General features: G+C 35.3%; 1 protein-coding gene across 5 annotated transcripts in view; it reads right to left on the reverse strand.

Moving 5' to 3' along the window:
• Positions 1-19,938, reverse strand: part of IPO11 (importin 11) — a 79,884-nt gene extending 59,946 nt beyond the window's left edge. For 2 of the 5 annotated variants that reach the window (XM_039319748.1, XM_039319785.1), the window contains exons 1-13: positions 19,785-19,937; positions 13,622-13,765; positions 13,114-13,214; positions 11,179-11,272; positions 8,869-9,072; positions 7,791-7,923; positions 7,202-7,260; positions 6,160-6,208; positions 4,822-4,892; positions 3,700-3,892; positions 3,442-3,594; positions 3,152-3,195; positions 1,964-2,054 (exon numbers count right to left, since the gene is read on the reverse strand). In XM_039319748.1, the coding sequence (XP_039175682.1) occupies positions 1,964-2,054; positions 3,152-3,195; positions 3,442-3,594; positions 3,700-3,892; positions 4,822-4,892; positions 6,160-6,208; positions 7,202-7,260; positions 7,791-7,923; positions 8,869-9,072; positions 11,179-11,272; positions 13,114-13,214; positions 13,622-13,759 (1,330 nt within the window). In that variant the 5' untranslated portion in view covers positions 13,760-13,765; positions 19,785-19,937. Of the gene's footprint in view, positions 1-1,963; positions 2,055-3,151; positions 3,196-3,441; positions 3,595-3,699; positions 3,893-4,821; positions 4,893-6,159; positions 6,209-7,201; positions 7,261-7,790; positions 7,924-8,868; positions 9,073-11,178; positions 11,273-13,113; positions 13,215-13,621; positions 13,766-19,784 lie in introns of all 5 variants that reach the window. The other 3 variants (XM_039319777.1, XM_039319767.1, XM_039319757.1) reach the window with 2 other exon arrangements.
• Positions 19,939-20,276: the final 338 nt, after the last annotated feature.

Below are 20,276 nucleotides of genomic sequence, written 5' to 3' on the forward strand. Positions count from 1 at the left end.
AATTGAAACCTATAAATAACATGTATACAGTTAAGAGTGACGTTTTTATATATTTCTAGATTACCACTGAAAAACTAGAGCTACTGGTGAATAACTAGTTCCTTTTCTTTGTGGCTATTAATTGGTAACAATTCAAAAAGTTAAGTATGTCAGGATTCTTCTGTCTGGATGCAGCACTGCATCAAGATCAAACACTTGGTATATACTATTTTATGAACTGGAAGACTGGGCTTAAATCAAAGCAGTACTTGAATATTCTGAAGATTTTGCAACAGGGAAGACTGGCCAGTTGGCACGGAAGACTTCTTAATCAACATTCAAAAAACCAAGACACTCCAAATTGGAATAATATGTTTAACAGGAGGATATGAGAACAGAAATTCTTCAAGAAGTGTTTCCAATGTATAGCTTATCCAATATATATTCTGGTTTTTATTCCAATTATTTTACAGTTCCTGAGCGGTATGGGGGTATCAGGTACACATTAGATTTGATGGGAGTAAATTCCTATTTTGCTTTCCCTTGGTTTTGTGTATGGTTACTTTTCAAATCATTCAGACTCTACCTTACTTGTTCACAGCCATAAATTTGAAGATGCATATTTCTAACATTGTTATCATTATTTAGCATCATTGTTCCTTCTGTTTCTGCACAGGATATAATAACTTGCATTCAGAGCCTTGTACCTTGACCCTCCTAAATCTCATTAGGTTTTAATGCATGATAGCTATAGTAGAATTATTGCATCTTATAGGGATGACAGTATAGCTATCAGTATATCAGTATATAACCTCCTCTAAAACTATCCCACTTATGATACCTTTTTTACTCTGGGTGTCAAACCCTGTGATGAGAGCATGATTGAGGAAACAATCAAGAAACACACAGAAGAAACACACAGAATTAGGGATATGCACCAAAACAACACTAATATCTGGGTTTCTTCTGATCCTCCAAATTCTGACTTCCAAAGCTCAAGATATATAGTACCTTCCCAAAGTGAGAGAAAACAAGCTAAGTAATCTTTATTACAAAATACAAAAAGTCCTTATTTAGCGAATACTTGTACAGCGACCCTTCGAAATTGTGATGATGCTGGACATGGAGACTTACAACCAACCCTCATAGTTGCAGCTGTTATAGCATCCCCATGGTCAGGCAATCGCAATTCAGACCACTTGGAAACTGGCTCACAATTATAATGGTTGCAGTGTCCCGCAGTCACATGATCATAATTTGCAACCTTCACCGCCACTTCTAATAAGCAAAGTCAGCAGGTCACAAATAGTGATGACATGATGCTATGCTTAACAACCATGTGGAATTTGCTTAACTGTGGCAACTGGAACTGCCTTTGTAAGTCAACATTTTCACATGACATTGTGCTTTACAACCATGTCACTTAGCAACAGAGTTGCCGGTCACAATTGCATATGAAGTTTGCATTGTTTACATTTAATATAAAATCTCTGCTTTTGTAAAGAAAACTTTCCAGGAAACACCAACAACAATCTTACAGCTTTTAGCAGAATGGTAACACTGACCTGAGCTGAGTATGAATTTTCAGGCCAACTTCTCTAGTGTTATTTCAACTATAGTAAAAATTCCAACATACTATGCACTTAAGATGTTTAAGAGGTCTTTCAACTAACACGAGACAGAACAATTCAACATATGTTAGGATAAACATTGGGAATAAATGAACTTCAATAATTCATTTAACAAAAGCAAAACAAACTTTCCATCTCAACTCTAATCTTATTCATAAAGTTTAACTATACCTAATTAATCCCATGTTAAAAGTTCATTAATTAGCCAGTAAATATCCTAGTGTTATATTAGTTCCTAAAGTTTTAGTAGTTTTAATTAGAACCCAATATTACCTGGTAAAAATATTTATATTACTTAATGAAATATATATTCTAGTACTGTATACTATTAAACATTTTTTTTTAAAAAATACCTTGTAAGGAATGAACCATTTCTAGAAGAACTGGAGTAAGCGTTTGATTATATTCATGAAAAATATCAATGAAAAGCACTTCAGTGCATGGCTGAAAATAAATTAAAATGGCTTATTATAGAAAACAAACAACAATGAAGCAAATTAGCTTGAAGTACTAAGAGACCTAACTAGGACATGAAAGCAGATGCACAAAATGGTTAGGTTAGTTCTATAACTTACAGGCATTATAATTAGTGAATCTGTCCAATTACATTATCACCTGCCTTAAGCATATATCGCTGTCTGCAACACTGTTTTATCCCTGTATTACAGTTTTTCCCATTACTCTGACTCCTCCATTTGTTATTTTCTTATTACAGTGCTTGCCATTTCAGAAGCATCACTTCACTGCCCAGTATACCAAACTCTACTTTTACAACCAAGTTCTGAAATACAGGAAAATGTGTTTAAATATAGCTTAGGATATCACTACTTCACATTCCCAGTTAAGCTATTGTTTTGGATACCCCCATGTAAACTATACGTTATTGTTGCTGACTGTGAAGCAATTATTCCAACAGTAATTTATAAGCAAGGTTTTATTTAATTTGGAAAATCTTCAAACTGCTGTCAACATTAATGAAGTTCTATACTATGTAAAAAGTAAACAAATAACATCCTCCCTACCTCCCCCCGACAGACATTGCATAGTTTTTAGATTCGGGGCAATTCTCAATATACAAATATAATGGAACCTGGGATCATGTCAAAAGTCGTGGGGGTCATTAAGTGGGTAACCATGTGACTGCACCCAATTTTACCATTTTAAAGTGGTCATTAAGTGAATTCTGCAGTAATTAAATGAATCCATTATACCCAAGGGGCATTTTTTGCCAGAAACAAAAAATAAGTATTGGAAACTGGCAAAAAATGCAGCCAGGTAATTGTAGGATACTGCAAATGGTCATAAAGCCAGCTACTAAGTACCCAAAATGTGATCACTTGGGGCACTGGAACTTCAAAAAAGGTCAATAATAGCTCTAGGGAGGTCCACTATAACTTCAACGATTGCTAAGTGATTGTTATACACAAAACTCCGCTCTCCTGGTTTGTCAGAACGTGGACTTTAACATGTAGTTAGAAAGTTTTCACTGATTAATTTTCATATTTAAAAAAGTTTTGTTAAATTATATGCCATATACTTACCCGAATACTGTATTTCCAAGAATCACCTCCTGTTTCTTCAACAGCTATATAATATGAAAAAAGTACATTAAAATTTTATTTAACTAATATTTATCCTTTTGGTGTCACATTTTCTTGAGTACAAGTATGAAACTTACATTAAAACAATAGTTTTTTATAAGCAAAATCTTATGGAAATCATAATTATATATCAATAAACACTTTTACTATTTTTATTATTTGTGGGTATTTGGAAAACTGGAATGCTATTCATTGAAGTAAAATTAAACTGAAAGAATAAAATTTCTTACTAAAGCCTTCAGGATCCTCTTCCCACATTGTTAGTTCTTCCTCAGTTAACAAGAAGTACTGAGTAACTAGCCTCCTGCATATCTCCGTTAATGTTGGATATGTAAAGAATGATGCCTTTATTTTATGAGCTTCAAGAGTTTCAGGACTGCTTTCTGCAGCAAAATAGTTCACAAAAAGAAAATATGTATTCTACTCATATATTAGAAAGCGCTAAGCAATTATGAATAGCATTGAAGTAAAAAAAAACAACAAATTACCTTCTATATTTTTGGATGGCTTATAAGCATAATTTTTGACAATCATCTTAATCAAATTCATGCATTGGACAATGAAACGCTCAAAAACAACTCCTTCTCCAGCCTCTGTGAAAACATAGCTTACAGAAAATTCCAATGATCTCTGAATTAGAGACGTGAATGAAAATGGATGTTGGTCCAAGAAGTCTAAAATCTATAAGTTAAAAATATATATGTATACATGAGAATACCACTCCAAAAATAATGATAATAATAATATTGTAGTAGTAGTAGTAGTAGTAGTAATAGTAGTAGTAGTAATAATAGGTCAAAGTAATATTCAGTAACTCTCAGAATAACAAATGGTTTATTTTAAAATACACCAGGGATATTTGGCATTTAATGTTTAACAGATTATTAAGATTTAACAGAATTATTAAACTTAATAATTTCGATTTACAATTTTCATTTGAAACTTTCTGCAGCTTATACAAAGATTCACCCATTTTAGATCAAGGATGGTTTTCCATGTATTCTTTTTCCAGACTATGAAGAAAACTAAGTAACACCCTGAGTATTCTTTGTTGGATGGCATATACAACTTTTTTAATCAGATATTTATGAATTGCCGAATCTGCAGTTTCTCTTAAGTGGTTTGGGTGATAAGACAAAGTAATTCTGAAGGATTCTGGAGAATTCTACATTGGAGATTTGGACCAGAATTCATGAAATTCATGAAATAGGCCTAAGTATATCAGTGCTGTTTGTACTCAACCTCCCTTTCTGGGTTTTAGGCAAATATCAACATTCAAACAGCTAAGCAAGATAAGGAAGCAGACTTCAATAAGATATTTCTAATATTAGTCTTGTGGTAGATACAGAATCTGGGGACCTGCAAGGGAATTCGCAAACTTCATTTATAATGAATTCATTGTAGTCTCTAATTCTAATTATTCCCCAATTATTTTCTCTTCACAGAACCTTTATGTTATTTATGAAAACCACATTTTGTAAGACAGCATTGTCTACTAAAACTGATTATTATTAATATAATAGCATAATTGTTACATTAGAAGTTGCTAAAAATCTTAAGAATTTATTTAGGTAAAAAATTTCAAAAGATTAACAGCTACAGAAACTTACCACTTTAGTGAAAAGAATTATAGTCTTTTCTAGCCGATCCCTACAGGCATTATCTGTTTCTATGTTTTTACCTGATAAATAAAATTAATTTATATTATTAAGTACAAAAATATCAGTCAGCTTAGACAGACCTATGAATTTAATTCAAATGAATCAATATTTGTTAAAAGCTACTGCCAAAAAAATTCAGATTTATGTAATACAGCAAAATCCATAATTTAGAAATGAAGAAGCAGGAGAATGATATACTTAGAGCTAACATCAACTCCACAGGATCCTGGACGAGAAGGATTATCTGGATCTCTTCTAATCAGGTTTCAGGACCTCTTCCAGTCAAGTGTCAGGCCCAGATATGGGACACAAACAGCATTGGTCGTATTTTTGGATGACCTCTGATAGGATAACCAATTCAAAGTGTTGCTTATCATCTTTAAAGTCCTTCATAGCATGGGACCAGGTTACCTGAGGAACTGTTTCACCCCAATCACATTGTCTCATCCCATTCAGTCAATCAGAGGGTATATTGGGGAATCCTATCGGTGAAAGAGTTTTGACTGGGGGAATTCAAGAAGAAAGCCTTCTCTGCCATTGCCCCCATGGTCTGGAACACCATATCGTCAGAGATGAAGCAGGATCCCTCCTTCCAGCCTTGCAAAAAGTGTTAAGATTTGGCTTGGTCAATTGGAATGGGGGCTGAAGAGTGGTATGCGACCCTGGGGAGGGGGGGGGGTCGGTGACATGAGGAGGCTCCCTCTGTCTTTAACTACTTTTAATTTTAACTTTGTTCTTAACTTTGTTTTAACTCTATTCTTATTAATGCTTTTAGATTAATTTTATGTTTCTATTGTAAACTGTCCAGAATCACTGACGTGAGATAGGTAACATAGAAATGTGATAAATACATACATAAAATTGATAAATGATCTGTATTATTTAAGACTTAAGTGAAATTGCCAGGAGTGAATTTTCAATTAAATCTTAAGTTAAGCTTAAGATTTAGAGCTACCATTCTTCAAATATTAATGGAAGGCAAGGTACTAAAAGTACAACCAGAAGATAAAATGCACTTATGTTTAACAAGAAATTCCCAGATTTATTTTAATATATATTAGGATTATATCTGAATTATTATATCTTTTTTACAACATGAAAACAAATCAGTTAAATTGTCTGTTTATGTTACAGCTTTTGCCAATAATAAAGTATTTCATTAAGAGATAGTTTGCACAAGAAGTTTAAAGAAAATTCTAAAAGGATTTACTAAAAACTCAAATCTCTGAAATCAACAGATTGTCCATATACACATAGAATTGTATCCCAAAGTCAAAAAATACTTACTACATTCCAAAAATTGTTTTAATCGTACAAATACTGCATGAAGAAATCCCTTGAGGAGGCAAAAGCAAAACATGCAAATTGTATTATATTTGCTTTAAAGAATAATTGTATTTGTTGCACTAAAGCATCTAAAGCAAGAGGTAAGGGAACAAGAACAGGATATCTTGAACAAAGCAACTATAGATCACTCTTAAAATTATCAGCTAGATATTGATTTTCATCCTTTTCTCCAACATAACACTTCCAAATATATGCTGAATGTTACTAGTTCCTATTTTGTTACATTAATAAGGCATAATTGTTTATAATTTTAGCTATTAAACAAATTAATAAGCCAATGTCTCTTTATAGTAGGAGTACACAAAGTACAATCCAAATATTTGAGTGAAGTGCAATGTAGAAGGAGAGTCACATTAATCTATAGTAACAACAAATCAAGAGTCTGGTAAAAGGTTTTCCAACTAACACATCTTATTAAAAGCATAAGCTTTTCTAAGCTGCAACTTACTCAATCAGTTGCAGAGTGACTCTTAGTCTATATGCAATACATCTGATGAAATGAGTAGTGCTCAGGCGTTTGTCTTTTTTAGTAAATGTGTTAGTTGGAAAAGCCACACTCTTTTAGATTTTTTAAAAGCCCCTCATGAAATTGTTATCAAAGTAATATTTTTAATGTGACAAGAGGACAAAATTATTAACTACACAAAGAATATATTTCTTTTCCCTGTCCCTGTCTACCTTTGGAGTGCAATTCTAGCACAATGTTCAAAGAAGAAAGATTGCGCCTGAAGAAGGATCTCTTTCTTTTCTTCTAACAAGACAGAATTTGAATTCTACCATATTGTTGTACAAGCAATAGGGGAAAAAAATTCTTCCAGTTTTAACCACTCGTGCAGCAAGAAAATACAAGCAGAAGCTCTTTAACAGTATGAGTTTAGTGTTATCATTATACCAAAACACAGCTTTAGACTTCTAAGACTATACAGTATTTTACCCTTTTTGAATAGATACGTTATTTACAAAAAATAAAACACTTACTTACCATCACTTCTATGTTTTTATGAGGCTCCACAAACCCATGAACTGTCAATTTGCGAAGCACTGAGAAATTAAAACATTAAAATCATAACACTATATTATACTTATTGTGTTTAAAAGAGAAGTTTACATAATGACATTAAAAATCTGAGTGATCATGTCAAGCTTAAAAAGAAGTTCAGTATAATTTTAGCAATAACACTTAGACTTAAATATCACTCCATAGTGTTTTACAGCACTGGGTTGTTTATAAAGTTTACAATAATCTGGGTCTTCATTTTACCAACCCCAGAAGGATGAAAAGTTCAGTTCACCTTGAGAGTTTTCAGGATCAAACTCCAGACTGTGGGCAGTTAGCCTGCAATACTACATTCTAACCATTGTGCCACCAGGGTTCCTATTTTGAGTTAACTTTGATGATCAAATGATAATTTAAGAAAAATGGAAGATGCTTTTTTTTAACCTGAGAAACTTATCAGTTCTTTAAACTAATTTCCTCCTCCAAGACAGTATATGTCTTATGCTAAAGATGAAAACCTGAGACTGTATTTCACATAATACTATATTTTAAATATAACATTTTTGTCAATTACCTTTCAATGATAGCAGAGTTCTTTCTAATGAATTACTCATAGTTGTTTCATCTCTAACACAAATCTGTTGAAGGAATGTATCTGTATGATGATTCCACAAGGAACAGGTAAAACTATAAATTCCAGAAGCTAACTGCAGAAATATAATTGAAAAACCTTCATAGTTAAAATAAATATAGATGCAACAGGTTTCAGTAAGTTAAGTATAATCCAGCTGTTCCTAAATTACAAATTTAGCTTAATAATTTGATCTGTTTGTCAGGACACATAAGCTTATTTACCCAGAGCAAATCTTATTTAGTAAGCTGTTCATGTTTAAATAAGTGCAATCAGGAGTGCAATTTTATTAATGAGTAAAATTAAATTGGATACAACCAAGCATCAAAACAGCTACATGAGCTCTTACACAAAGTCTGAATGCATGGCATTGATTTTTTCATATTGTACCTCTCACAACTGATCAGAATTTCTCTGCCACACCTTTTTATATTCTCTCAGCATCCAAAAATATTTTTCATTCCCCTCAAAAAGGAAGATTCTTAAACCAACCTAAAATCATAGCCTTAAAAATTGTCATTTACTGAGCATTGTCTACAGTTTGGAGTTACTGATATCTCTGGAACATACCATCGGGATCTCTAAATTCCACTTTTAGATGAAAAAAGCGGTACATAAATTTAATAAATAAATAAAAATGAATGTGCCTCATCAGCTATAATAAAGGTTTTTAAAAATATTTTAAATTTGAAGATTTGAGCACTAAGTTTTTGTTCTTTTTTGAGAAGCAGAAAAAATAAGCAGAAATAAGTAAAATGTTTTGAATCTGAATTATTTTTAGCTTGAAATTACAATCTTCTATTTTGAAGCAAGCTGCTCTGACCTCACCAGAAGCATTTTCAGATTAAAATGGCCAAATAGAATTAGAAACAGAACCATTTCAAGGTAAAAACTAACCTCAAGAGACCAAATCATCTTATTCCAGAGAGGGGCATTTTGAATTCAAAATTATTCAACTCTGAATTATGTTCACCTTTAGCAATCAAACAATATAACTGATAAAGCAAAGTTTCATACTTACATCATAGAAAAGTTTTCTATCTGCAGCAAGTCGTTTAGATGCTAAAGTCTTTGTAACATGATAGAAGGTAAGTAAAGCTCTATGCTGGCGAAGGTCATCTTGAATTTTAACAGATTCTACAAGGGTAGGAATAAGTTCTGGCCACTGTCTAGGACAATCCAGCCTAGCAACTTTTGCAATCAGTACAGAAATTTGTGTGGCAATCTGCAAAAACAATCAAACAAAATATTCAACATTAAGCTAGCAGGCATACTGAGCTATAATCAAAAGAGAGTCAGCAACACTGTCATATGTTGCAGAAAAAATAATTCAACCCAGGATTAAAGCTATAAGATCTAAATAAAACAGTTAACACAAACAGACTCAGAAAGAAAATAGTGTAGTAAGGAACTATCTCACTTATTTTCCCTAATCAGTCTATACAAAATATTATTTTCTTTCTCAATGTTTTCTCCCCAAAATAGTGAATTAATTTTCCATGATTACTGAACACAGCTGCAACTGCATTTGGATTTATTCTATTTTTCTAAAATACGTTTGTACATCCACAAGCCTTAGGGGTTTCTCCATGTCATATATTTTCTTCTATGCAGATGGCACTATTTTGACTGGAGATTAATTGTCCCAGGGCTGGGGGGGAGGGCATATAAAATGCACACTATGCAGCTAAAGTATTTTCTGATTTTTACTTTGTCAGTGAAATTTATGATCTACATATCAAAAATAAGAGAAGACACAACTAGAAAATATACTGTATATATAGTAAAATACAGAGAAGGATAATGTACATTTCTGTAGAAAGTATTTGGCACACAGAGATCTAATGCTACTTTTTATGAAGTACTATTAATTTTGATGAAATTAACTTTGATGAAAGAATGTTACTGCAATATTTTAATGATCAATGTTTCTTCATATATAGGTGAGATATAAATAAATGGGTTTTTTTCTCCAAATAATTATAGGACTTGAGTAACTGATACAGTTGGTGGCATAGGAGTGACTAATCTCAGTTCAGATTTTTTCAGATTGAGTTAGATATGTTTTGCATTAAATCCCTGAAAAGTTCCTTCCAGTTAATACTGATGTTATTACTGGGCTAGATGGGCCTATTCAATGATTAAACATAAAGCAATTTCCTTGCCTTTTTCCAAATAAAGCCTTACTATTTTTTAAAAAAAGAAAAAAAACATTTTTAATATGCTATAAACACAGAATGCGAAGAAGAAGTATACTTTTTTTCTAGGGATTTTTTTAGTACTATCAATAATTTTTAAAGTGCCACAAGATTGTGGGTTTTGTTATAAAGAAATAATCCTGTTTTGAGCTCTAAACAGTTATTTTTTGAGTTTGAAATGGTTATACTCAAAATCTCTTGCATGCTTCACAATATCCTCTTAGAACAGCTAATTCCAAAATGGCCAAGTAGGGCTCAATATGCTTATCTAGTGTGATCATATTTTCTTGAAAAAAAAAAACATAAAGGAAAAACCTAAAAAAGGAATAAATCTGAACGGTTCATAAAGATTAAAAAAGTGCTAATGCTTTACAAGGGAAAATTCAAGAGCAAAACCAAAGAAAAATAATTAAATAAACCTGAAATAATTGACTGTCCTTTATAATAAAGGATTTATGATTAGGAATGACGGTAAATGGTCACTCTACCAATGTCACATTTTTCTTTCAAAAGTGCATACATAATTACAATCAAAGCCCAGAAGATTAGAGTTTATATACCTTCTAGAAATGATACATAAAACTTATTCAAAAAGTGTACATTATGACTTGACTTTGGTTCAGGAACACTGGATCTGATAACAATATGGAGTGACCTTCTCTGGGCTCTACATTATATTCTTATAAAGAGACTCCAAGCCTATCCTGATACCTTTCTTTTACCCGTACGCTGACTATACACACATGGAAAAAACAACCTGAGTTTTGTTAGTTGTCTCCTTCCCCTACATACTCATCAGGAAGTCTCAGTTTCCCCATTCTGCCCAGAATGCACTTCAGCATCATTTATACAGGAAGAATATCACTGTCCCAAACACAGTATTATTGTTTTTAATCTGATTTATAAAGATGGAAATTATATATCGCCCTGCTTCAATTGGAGCAACTTATAACACTTACAAAATAAGTTTTCAAATAATGCCATGAATCAGACAGAGTAAAATGTTCAAGGATTATGCTAATAAACTTTTAAATCTACTCTTAGAAACATAAAATTGAACCCATTTAATTTTTTAAAAAATTTTCACAAAAAGAATACAGCCTCAGAGATCCAATTTTCACATTACCACTAACCTGATTTACTGGTTCATTGAAATTAGCAATAAGTCCTGCACGCAGAGTAGATTTCTCTTCTTCTGACAGAGCACTGTTTATTGGAAAATTAAACCTATATTAGAAATGACCATGCAAATTTTAGAGAGGTTTCTATGATCAGCAAGAATAATGCAATACTGTAGAATATTTTACAGTAATGCATTTCTAACTATAAAGGTAATCCTCAAGTTACAATCCTCATTCAGTAACCATTCAAAATTATGATGGTGCTGAACTAGGGGGCCTTTCTTTATACAACATATTAATATATGCAAAGAGCGTGTAAGATATTTGGACCCAAATATGTAAATTCAAAAGAGAAATATCTTGAGTTAATCAACCTTAGCTTATTAGATTCTAAATAAGAGCAAAGAATAGTAGTTGAAAACTTTAAATTTTAACAATATCTATAGTACAGGGGAATCTGATTAAAAGTTTCTTTACTAAGAACACAGATCCGGATTCAAAAAGTATTTGCTCCTTCTTAGTGCAATACTTGTCTCTATGTTTTATTTATTTATTTATTTATTTATTTAATACTTCAGATGAACTTGGAAACAAGATAACAAGTACCTCTTAGTATATGTCATTGTAAAAACAAATTTCCCTTCTAGATTATATTTTTCAGGATTTCACACAACTGCTATATTTGTGAAAAATCTTCAAAAACTTGTCACTTTTTAAGCAAAGAGAACATTTGCTCAACAAAATGTGTAACAAGATAAAAATAGTGAAAAAAGATGAATTAATATTACAAATATAAGCAGGGTTAAAATTTTCTACTGTGCTTTAAACATATGAATGTAGTGAATATTAAAAATAAATAAGACCTTTTATAAAATTCATATGTTGAAACACTGACATCTACAGGATAATAGAAATTACATTCAATAATTCTGTACATTCAATGGCAATCTTATTATTTAACTATTTTCCTTATTACTAAATGTTTTGAAATTTTGGGGGTCTGTGAAGTTCATTAAAACTTGAAGTAAACTAATTAAAAATACTAATCAGAATCAAAATAAACTAAATTAAAAAGAAAAGTAAACAGCTAATATTCACAGAAATTGTCTTAGAAAAGAGGCTTATAATTTTTTACTATATTATTTTTTTAATTTCACTTGTATATATCAAAGGGTTTAAGAGTAGCAAATGAGAGTTTAAGTTTCAGAGGAAGAAAAAAGTGATATAGCAGATGAAATACATATATATCTCTGAAATACAGAGGATGAACTGGGCAAAACTACAAGAAAAGGAGTGAGTTAATTTGTGACTTTCTGCCATGAGGAGCTGAAATAAATTTATAGTCATTAGTTAGGAAGTCTGCTGTTTGCTAAATGCAGGAGAGTGGCAGAATAACCCAAACATTTATCCCTTTCTGCTTATATATGTGGAGACAGATGTTATTGAAAATAACTACTATCATATTATAATAACCTTGAGGATCTAAGAAAGAAGTTCAGAGCTTCTTTTTTCAGTGGAAAAAAGAAGACTACAAGTGAACTACTGACTGCAGGATCAGTCAGTCACCGGGACAAGAGGTTTGTTCTTCCAAGCTTTCGGACTCGTGCTTCTCAATCTACAGGATGAATGCACTGGACTATTCTCACATCCTGGAGATGAGATGTTTTTGAGGATGGACTCCAGCATGAGTCTGAAAGCTTGGAAGAACCTCTGGTTCCATTAACTGATTCAGATTGGATCCTGCAATATTATCCTGGGACACATATATTTGCCTTCATTCATGAACTACTGACTGCACAAATTATGTTTAAGGAAGAGATCTGGTTTCCGAGATCATAGTTATCTGGGTAATCGATTGCTAGCACTGCTTACTTTTAATCAAGAAATCAATATTATTTTTAAAAGTACAACTGCAGGGATGACAGAGATTAGAAAGGTATTTCTTACTGCACTGCCATTCGTCTCCAATAGCGGTCAATTCCATTTTTGAAGTACAGAACAGCTAACCACCTCACATTTATGTCCAAATTGTGGTTGGTGAATATATTCTGTAAGAAACAAATAACTGTTTAGTATAACTATATATATATGGTGTGTCTTAGAATTAGACATTGTACAAAGTTGCAAGAATCTGTATCTCAAATTTTGTGGTAGCAGATGATATACAAAGAAAAAATGTATAGTTTAGCAAATCCTATAATTGTTGGCTAATAAAATATATAGCATAGGCTTAAAGTTCACATTACTACTGAGTAATGTTCTGACTTTGATTCCCAAAAATATGTTGACATATGCAAAGCACAAACATCTGTTCTGTAATACGGGTCTATTGAGGAACTACTATGATAGATACAAAAATATACTCCTTATAGAAAAATAGCGAAAGGGTGAGAAAAAAAAAGTAAGATAGATTAAGAGGTACTTGAACAAATGTAACTTCACTGTTTTAACTTACCAACAAAACTGAATAGAAACCTGGTTGTGTCTCCCATTGTTTCAGTTGTTCCTCTGCTGGTTTTAATACAGAAGTATCTTGACTAGTAGCTTGGGTCAAGACTTGAAGAACAACATTACTGGCACTATGGAGATCCATGAAAATCTATCCAAAACATTTTTTAAAAAATGCATTGTTAGCTTTCTTAAGAGGTCCTATTACCTCTTTTGTACTGATTCCAGTATTTACTAAATGAAAATTAGAGACATACAAATTTACAAATGTTTCAATTTTTTTCTACAATTATTAACAATAAACCTCATAAAGAAGTAAGGATCACAATAAAGAATTTGCATATTACTGAACTTATCTCACATAATAAAGTACTGAAAATCTGGCATTATATAAATGAACCTCAGGTTAAAAAACTTTATCCTTTCTTCTAATATTCTGTCATATTGTTAATTTGCATGCTCACAGGAACCTCTTATCCATGCACTCTTTTGCTGCCCTCTTCTGTTGTTTCAGTGTTCAGCTGATGTTGATTTTCTGGAAGGTTTTATGTGTCTATGCAATGCCTCAAAGCTGGAGACAGAGACATACCGTTCTTTCACCATTATTGCTCTGCAGCTGATATCCGAAGGCCTGCTGCTCTAGGTGGAAGGTAACACTGCCAGGGCTCTCCTTCATGCATTATACAATCCTCTTTTAAAGCCATTTAAATTAGTGGTCATCATGACAGTTTTAGCAATGAATTCCACAGATTAATTACATGTTGGGAAAAGAACTTTCTTTTGTCTGTTCCTTGCATTCAACTTTATTAGATGCCTGGAAGCCAGCTTCATATTAGAAGTGCCAACTTAACTCATTTACAGGGTAGTTTTGTGAGAAAAAAAAATCTAGATCAGTTCATATTTGGCCTTTGTACTGAGAAGACTTACTGAGCCTTCTAAAAATAAAACCTGCCAGAAAATCAACATCAGCTGAACACTGAAACAACAGAAGAGGACAGAAAAAGAGTGCATGGATAAGAGGTTCCTGTGAGCATGCAAATTAACAGTTTTATATATTCTTAGGCATATCTGAATGCACAAGAATAGATCCCCAATCATTACACTTTAAAGCAGTGCCTCTCAATAAGTAATAATCATCCCACTAATGGTACTTAGCAACCTTCTAAGTGGATACCAGGTGAGTCCATTCAAATTTCCTCCTGACAGCACTTCTTAACACATATGAAAAAGTGATATGCAGCTGTTCCAATATCACAAAGATCTGCTAAACCTGCCTTCTGCTTCCCATAGATCTCATCCTTTCTATGTGCTGTTCATTTAGTGGTTGTTGCCATCCTGGGCTTTTATACATGCTACCTCAGGAGCCAGGTATAGCAGTTGAAGTTTATCTTGGTGAAGCCAGGAACTCCTACCCATAATGGATCAATCAAGGAAATGCTGGGAAAGCACCTTTCCAAAGGATAAATAAGAAGAGGAATAAGTTGCAGCAGCAACTGACACATCTAGAGTTAGATTCCTCACCAAATTTATCAGTTGGCATAGCAAGAATGACCCAAAGGCTCCTCCTTTCCCCCAATGTTTCAGAAGCTACCTCATCAACCGCATTTTTGTTTATTCAAGCAGAAGGGCATTATGTTATTTTTCTAGCAAACACAAAGTAGGGGGAGTTCTGGAATACTTTAGAACAGAGGTCCCCAACCTTTTGGGCACCGGGAACCTTGGAGAGAGGTTTTTCCATGGACTGGAGGATGCTGTATGCTGCCTACATCTCGCTGATGGGGCTTTGTTTGTGTGGCCTGATTGCTGGCATGCCGCAGCCCGGTACTGGTCCATGGACCGGGTGTTAGGGACACCTGCTTTAGAACCCACTACCAGGATGGAGTAATAGTAATAGTAATAGTAGTAAAGTTGGAAGGGACCTTGGAGGTCATCTAGTCCAACCCCCTGCTCGGGCAGGAAACCCTACACCATTTCGGACAAATGGCTGTCCAGTCTCTTCTTAAAAACTTCCAGTGTTGGAGCATTTACTGCTTCTGGAGGCAGGCTGTTCCACTGATTAATTGTTCTCACTGTCAGGAAGTTTCTCCTTAGTTCTAGGTTGCTTCTCTCCTTGATTAGTTTCCACCCGTTGCTTCTTGTCCTGCCTTCAGGTGCTTTGGAAAATAGCTTATTCCCTCTTCTTTATGGCAGCCCCTGAGATATTGGAATACTGCTATCATGTCCCCCCTTGTCCTTCTCTTCGTTAAACTAGACATACCCAATTCTAGCAACCGTTCCTTATATGTTTTAGCCTCCAGTCCCCTAATCATCTTTGTTGCTCTTCTCTGTACTCTTTCTAGAGTCTCAACATCTTTTTTACATCGTGGTGACCAAAACTGGATGCAGTATTCCAAGTGTGGCCTTACCAAGGCATTGAAGAGTGGTATTAATACTTCACGTGATCTTGATTCTATCCCTCTGTTAATGCAGCCTAGCACTGTGTTGGCCTTTTTGGCAGCTGCAGCACACTGCTGGCTCATATTTAGGTGATTGTCTACTAGGACTCCGAGGTCCCTCTCACAGTTACTACTATTGAGCATGGTGCCACCTATGCTGTACTTGTGCATTTGGTTTTTCTTGCCTAAATGTAGAACCTTGCTTTTTTCACCATTGAATTTCATTTTGTTAGTTAGTGCCCAGTGTTCAAGTCTGTCCAGATCCTTCTGTATCTTAAGCCTGTCTTCTGGAGTGTTGGCTATTCCTGCCAGCTTGGTGTCGTCTGCAAATTTGATGAGTTCCCCATCTATCCCTTCATCCAAATCGTTGATGAAGATGTTGAAGAGTACTGGGCCCAGAACAGAGCCCTGGGGCACCCCACTACACACTTCCCTCCATATAGATGCAGTTCCATTGAGGACCACTCGCTGAGTACGGCCGGTCAGCCAGCTACGGATCCATCTGGTGGTGGTTCTGTCTACCCCACATTTTTCTATCTTGTCAAGTAGTAGGTTGTGATCTACTTTATCAAATGCCTTACTGAAGTCCAAGTAAATTATGTCCACAGCATTCCTCTGATCCACTAATTTTGTCACTTGGTCAAAGAATGCAATAAGATTTGTCTGGCATGATCTATTTTTGACAAACCCATGTTGGCTTTTAGTAATGACTTTGTTTGCCTCTAGGTGTTCGTTGATTCGTTGTTTGATTATCTTTTCCAGGATCTTCCCAGGTATTGAGGTCAGGCTGATAGGTCTGTAATTTCCTGGATCCATTTTTTTTCCTTTTTTGAGGATGGGAACTACATCAGCTCTTTTCCAGTCCTCTGGTAGTTCCCCTGTGTTCCAGGATCTTTGAAAAATATAGTTCAGTGGCTCCGATATCACATCTGCCAGTTCCTTGAGAACTCTGGGGTGTAATCCGTCTGGTCCTGGCGATTTGAACTCATCTAGGCTGGACAGGTGCTCACTAACGATTTTCTTGCCTATCTTAACTTGTGTTTCTGTTTTGTTTTTTGTGGCACTATTTTTGATAGGTTGGTCTGTTTTTTCCCTTTGTGTAAAGACAGATGCAAAAAATGAGTTAAATAGTTCTGCTTTCTCCCTGTTGCTTGTCACCTTCTTGCCACTTCCACCCACTAATGGACCAATCATTTCCTTCACTTTTTTCTTGTTTTTTACATGTTGAAAGAAGCTTTTTTTGTTATTTTTGACTTTGGTCGCAAGCCTCAGTTCATTTTGAGCCTTGGCTTTCTTCACTTCATCTTTGCAGGCTCGGGCTATTTGCTGATATTCTGACTTAGTTATGTTCCCCTCTTTCCACTTTCTATACTTGTCCTTTTTATCTTTCAATTTGTCAGAGAGTTCTTTATGCAGCCATGCTGGTTTCTTTTGAGAGCTGTTATTTTTCCTCTTTGTTGGTATTGTGCTAGACTGTGCTTTTATTATCTCATTTTTCAAAATTTCCCAAGCTTCTTGAGTTGTTTTCCCCTTGAGGATTCTCATCCATGGAATCCTTCCCAAGCCCTCTCTAAGTTTATTGAAATTAGCTCTCTTGAAGTCCAAGACTCTAGTTTGACTGTGTTCTATTGGTTGTGCTTCTATAATGTTGAATTCTAATATTGCATGATCACTTCCTCCCAGGGTTCCTATGGCTCCAACACCGTCTATCATTTCATCTCTGTTAGTGAGAATTAGATCCAAAATGGCTAATCCCCTAGTTCCATTCTCTACTTTTTGGGAGACAAAGTTGTCTGCTAGGTTTGCCAGGAACCTGTTTGATCTTCCACTTGGTGCGGAGTTTGTCTCCCAGTTGATGTCAGGGTAGTTAAAGTCCCCCATTACTATTGTGATGTGCTTCCTACATACCTTAGTTAGCTGACTAGCAAAAAGTTCATCTATTTCCTCTGTTTGGTTGGGTGGTCTGTAGTATACACCTATGGCAATGTCATTCCCCCCCCCTTTTATATTGACCCAAATGCATTCAAGACAGTTTTTATCATTGTTGTACTCTATTTCTGTGAAGATGTAGTTATTTCTTATATAGAGAGCAACTCCACCTCCTCTTTTATTTGGTCTGTTTCTTTTAAATAATTTAAATCCCTCTAGCTGTGTGTTCCATGTGTGAGTTTCATCCCACCATGTTTCCGTAATGGCAACAATATCGTATCTGCCCTCATTAACCTGAATTTCTAGTTCACCCTGTTTGCTGTTCATACTTTGTGCATTGGTGTATAAACATTTGAGTCCTTTGTGGGTGGCCCTGTGTTTCCTTTCTACATAACCTGTGTGGTGCCTGAGTTCCCCTATTGTCTTACCACCTATTTGGTTAGTGCACTTTATATGGCACTCGCTATTAGAGGCTTCATTTTGATTGGTAGCAAGGTTGGTATTCTTGTCCACACACACATCTGTGCTACATGCACTGATAGCCCTATAGTTTTTAAATTGCCGGGGACAGGGTTGTTCCGTATCAATTAACTCCCTGTCCCCGCTGTTTAGTTTAAATTTCCCTCCAGAAAATCTGTGAATTTATAGCCGAGTAACTCAGTCCCTTTTTTTGATGGATGCAAACCATCTCTTTTGTACATCTTTTGATTGGACCAGCTACTGACATCGTGACTAATATATCCAAAGCCTTCCCCTTTACACCATTCCTTTAGCCACATATTGAATTGTGCTATGCGCTGGCCTTTTCCGTTTTGCTCCTTATACACTGGTATAAGGAGCAAACCTGTTCATTAGCATAGAGTTCAGTAGAATTTCACCTCTGTAAACATACACAGGACTGAAATTTTACTGTGCTGCTCTATCTTATTAGACTGACTTATAAAAAATATATATACCTGTATGGATATAAAAGTACTTTCTGGAAAGAAGAGCTGTTGTTTCTACTAGAGGATCCAGACACTTTTAAAGAATAAGGTGAAAAGTTGAAAATATATTGTACTAAAATATGTGCTCTGTACTAAAACAGCAGAATCCATAAGCATCACCCTTAACTTTCTCCCAGTTATGCATTATTATTCTGCATAATTATTTTTATCCTTATAAGATTACATTTTTATATTGTTCCAAAACATGGAAGCCTGCCTGTTGGTTTTAGTCTCCTAAACTTAAAAGAAAAGATGGGGTTCCTAATAATTAATTATTTAAATTAAGTTACTTCACTGAGTGGAGTACACTATTGCAATTGCCTTTACCATTATAACTTAATGTTCACGTATTCCTCCTTTTAATAAATCAGGTGCAACAATTTCTTCGGCTATCGGTTACCAAGAAAGAGTTCCACCTGTGACAACTTTTCTTCGTATTCTAGGAGAAGCGACCTTTGTGGGTGCTACACTTTGGCGAGACGTTCAGTAATAGGTCAGTTACGTATTTGTTAGCCAAGGTTTCGGGTCATGAGAAAGAAAAACAGCGTCGCTTAGGCAAAGCATCTCCCATGAGAAAGGAAAGTTTCCACAGGCTCCACACTCCCTCAGCAGTACCCAAGCAAGCGCATCCACATTTCAGGACTCCAGCCCTTTCGCAACTAGCGGCCGAGGATTGCTCCCTCGGCTTATTTCAGTCCCGACAGGCCGCCCACCGCTTCAGGGTGCGGGGCCTTCGCTGGCTCGCATCCTCATCCGACGGGAAGGAGGGACGGGGCGGACACAGCCAGGCGTGTTCTTGTCCTCTCCCTCCCTCACTTACCGGTGAAGCCGGAGCTCCTTCTCGGGCGTCCTCAGTCTGGCGCACGCGCCTCCCGCTGCTTCCGAAGCTCGCGCCACCAGCCTCGGCTCACCCGCCACTGTGCCTCGGCAGTTCGGCGCGCTACCAACGTCATCGCTCGGCGCTCCTCTTCCCTCAATTGCCCTCTTCCTCCCCCCCCCCGTCTTTCGTCCTGCGGGCCCGCCCGCTTCTCTTTTCGGGACGATTCCGGCGCCTGAGGAGGGGAGAAGACAAGTCCCCTCCCCAATATAAAAACAGACTAAAAGCGTATTGAAAAGGAAAAGTGGGCGGGACCTTTGTTGTTGTTGTTGGAGCTATGGGAGAAGAACGCAGCTTCCACCTTTTTGTGGCTATCAATCTCCTTCTCTCCCTATTCTTCTTTTCCAGTAATGATTCTTAGTTGTAAAAGGGTCATGACCAATAGCCTTTCTCAACTCTCCTTTGCGCCCTCACGAAGTACTAAAACACTTCCCG

This window comes from Crotalus tigris, unplaced genomic scaffold (genome assembly GCF_016545835.1).
Source record: "Crotalus tigris isolate CLP2741 ecotype Arizona unplaced genomic scaffold, ASM1654583v1 scf7180000017604.1628558, whole genome shotgun sequence".
NCBI classification, from domain to species: Eukaryota; Metazoa; Chordata; class Lepidosauria; order Squamata; family Viperidae; genus Crotalus; species Crotalus tigris.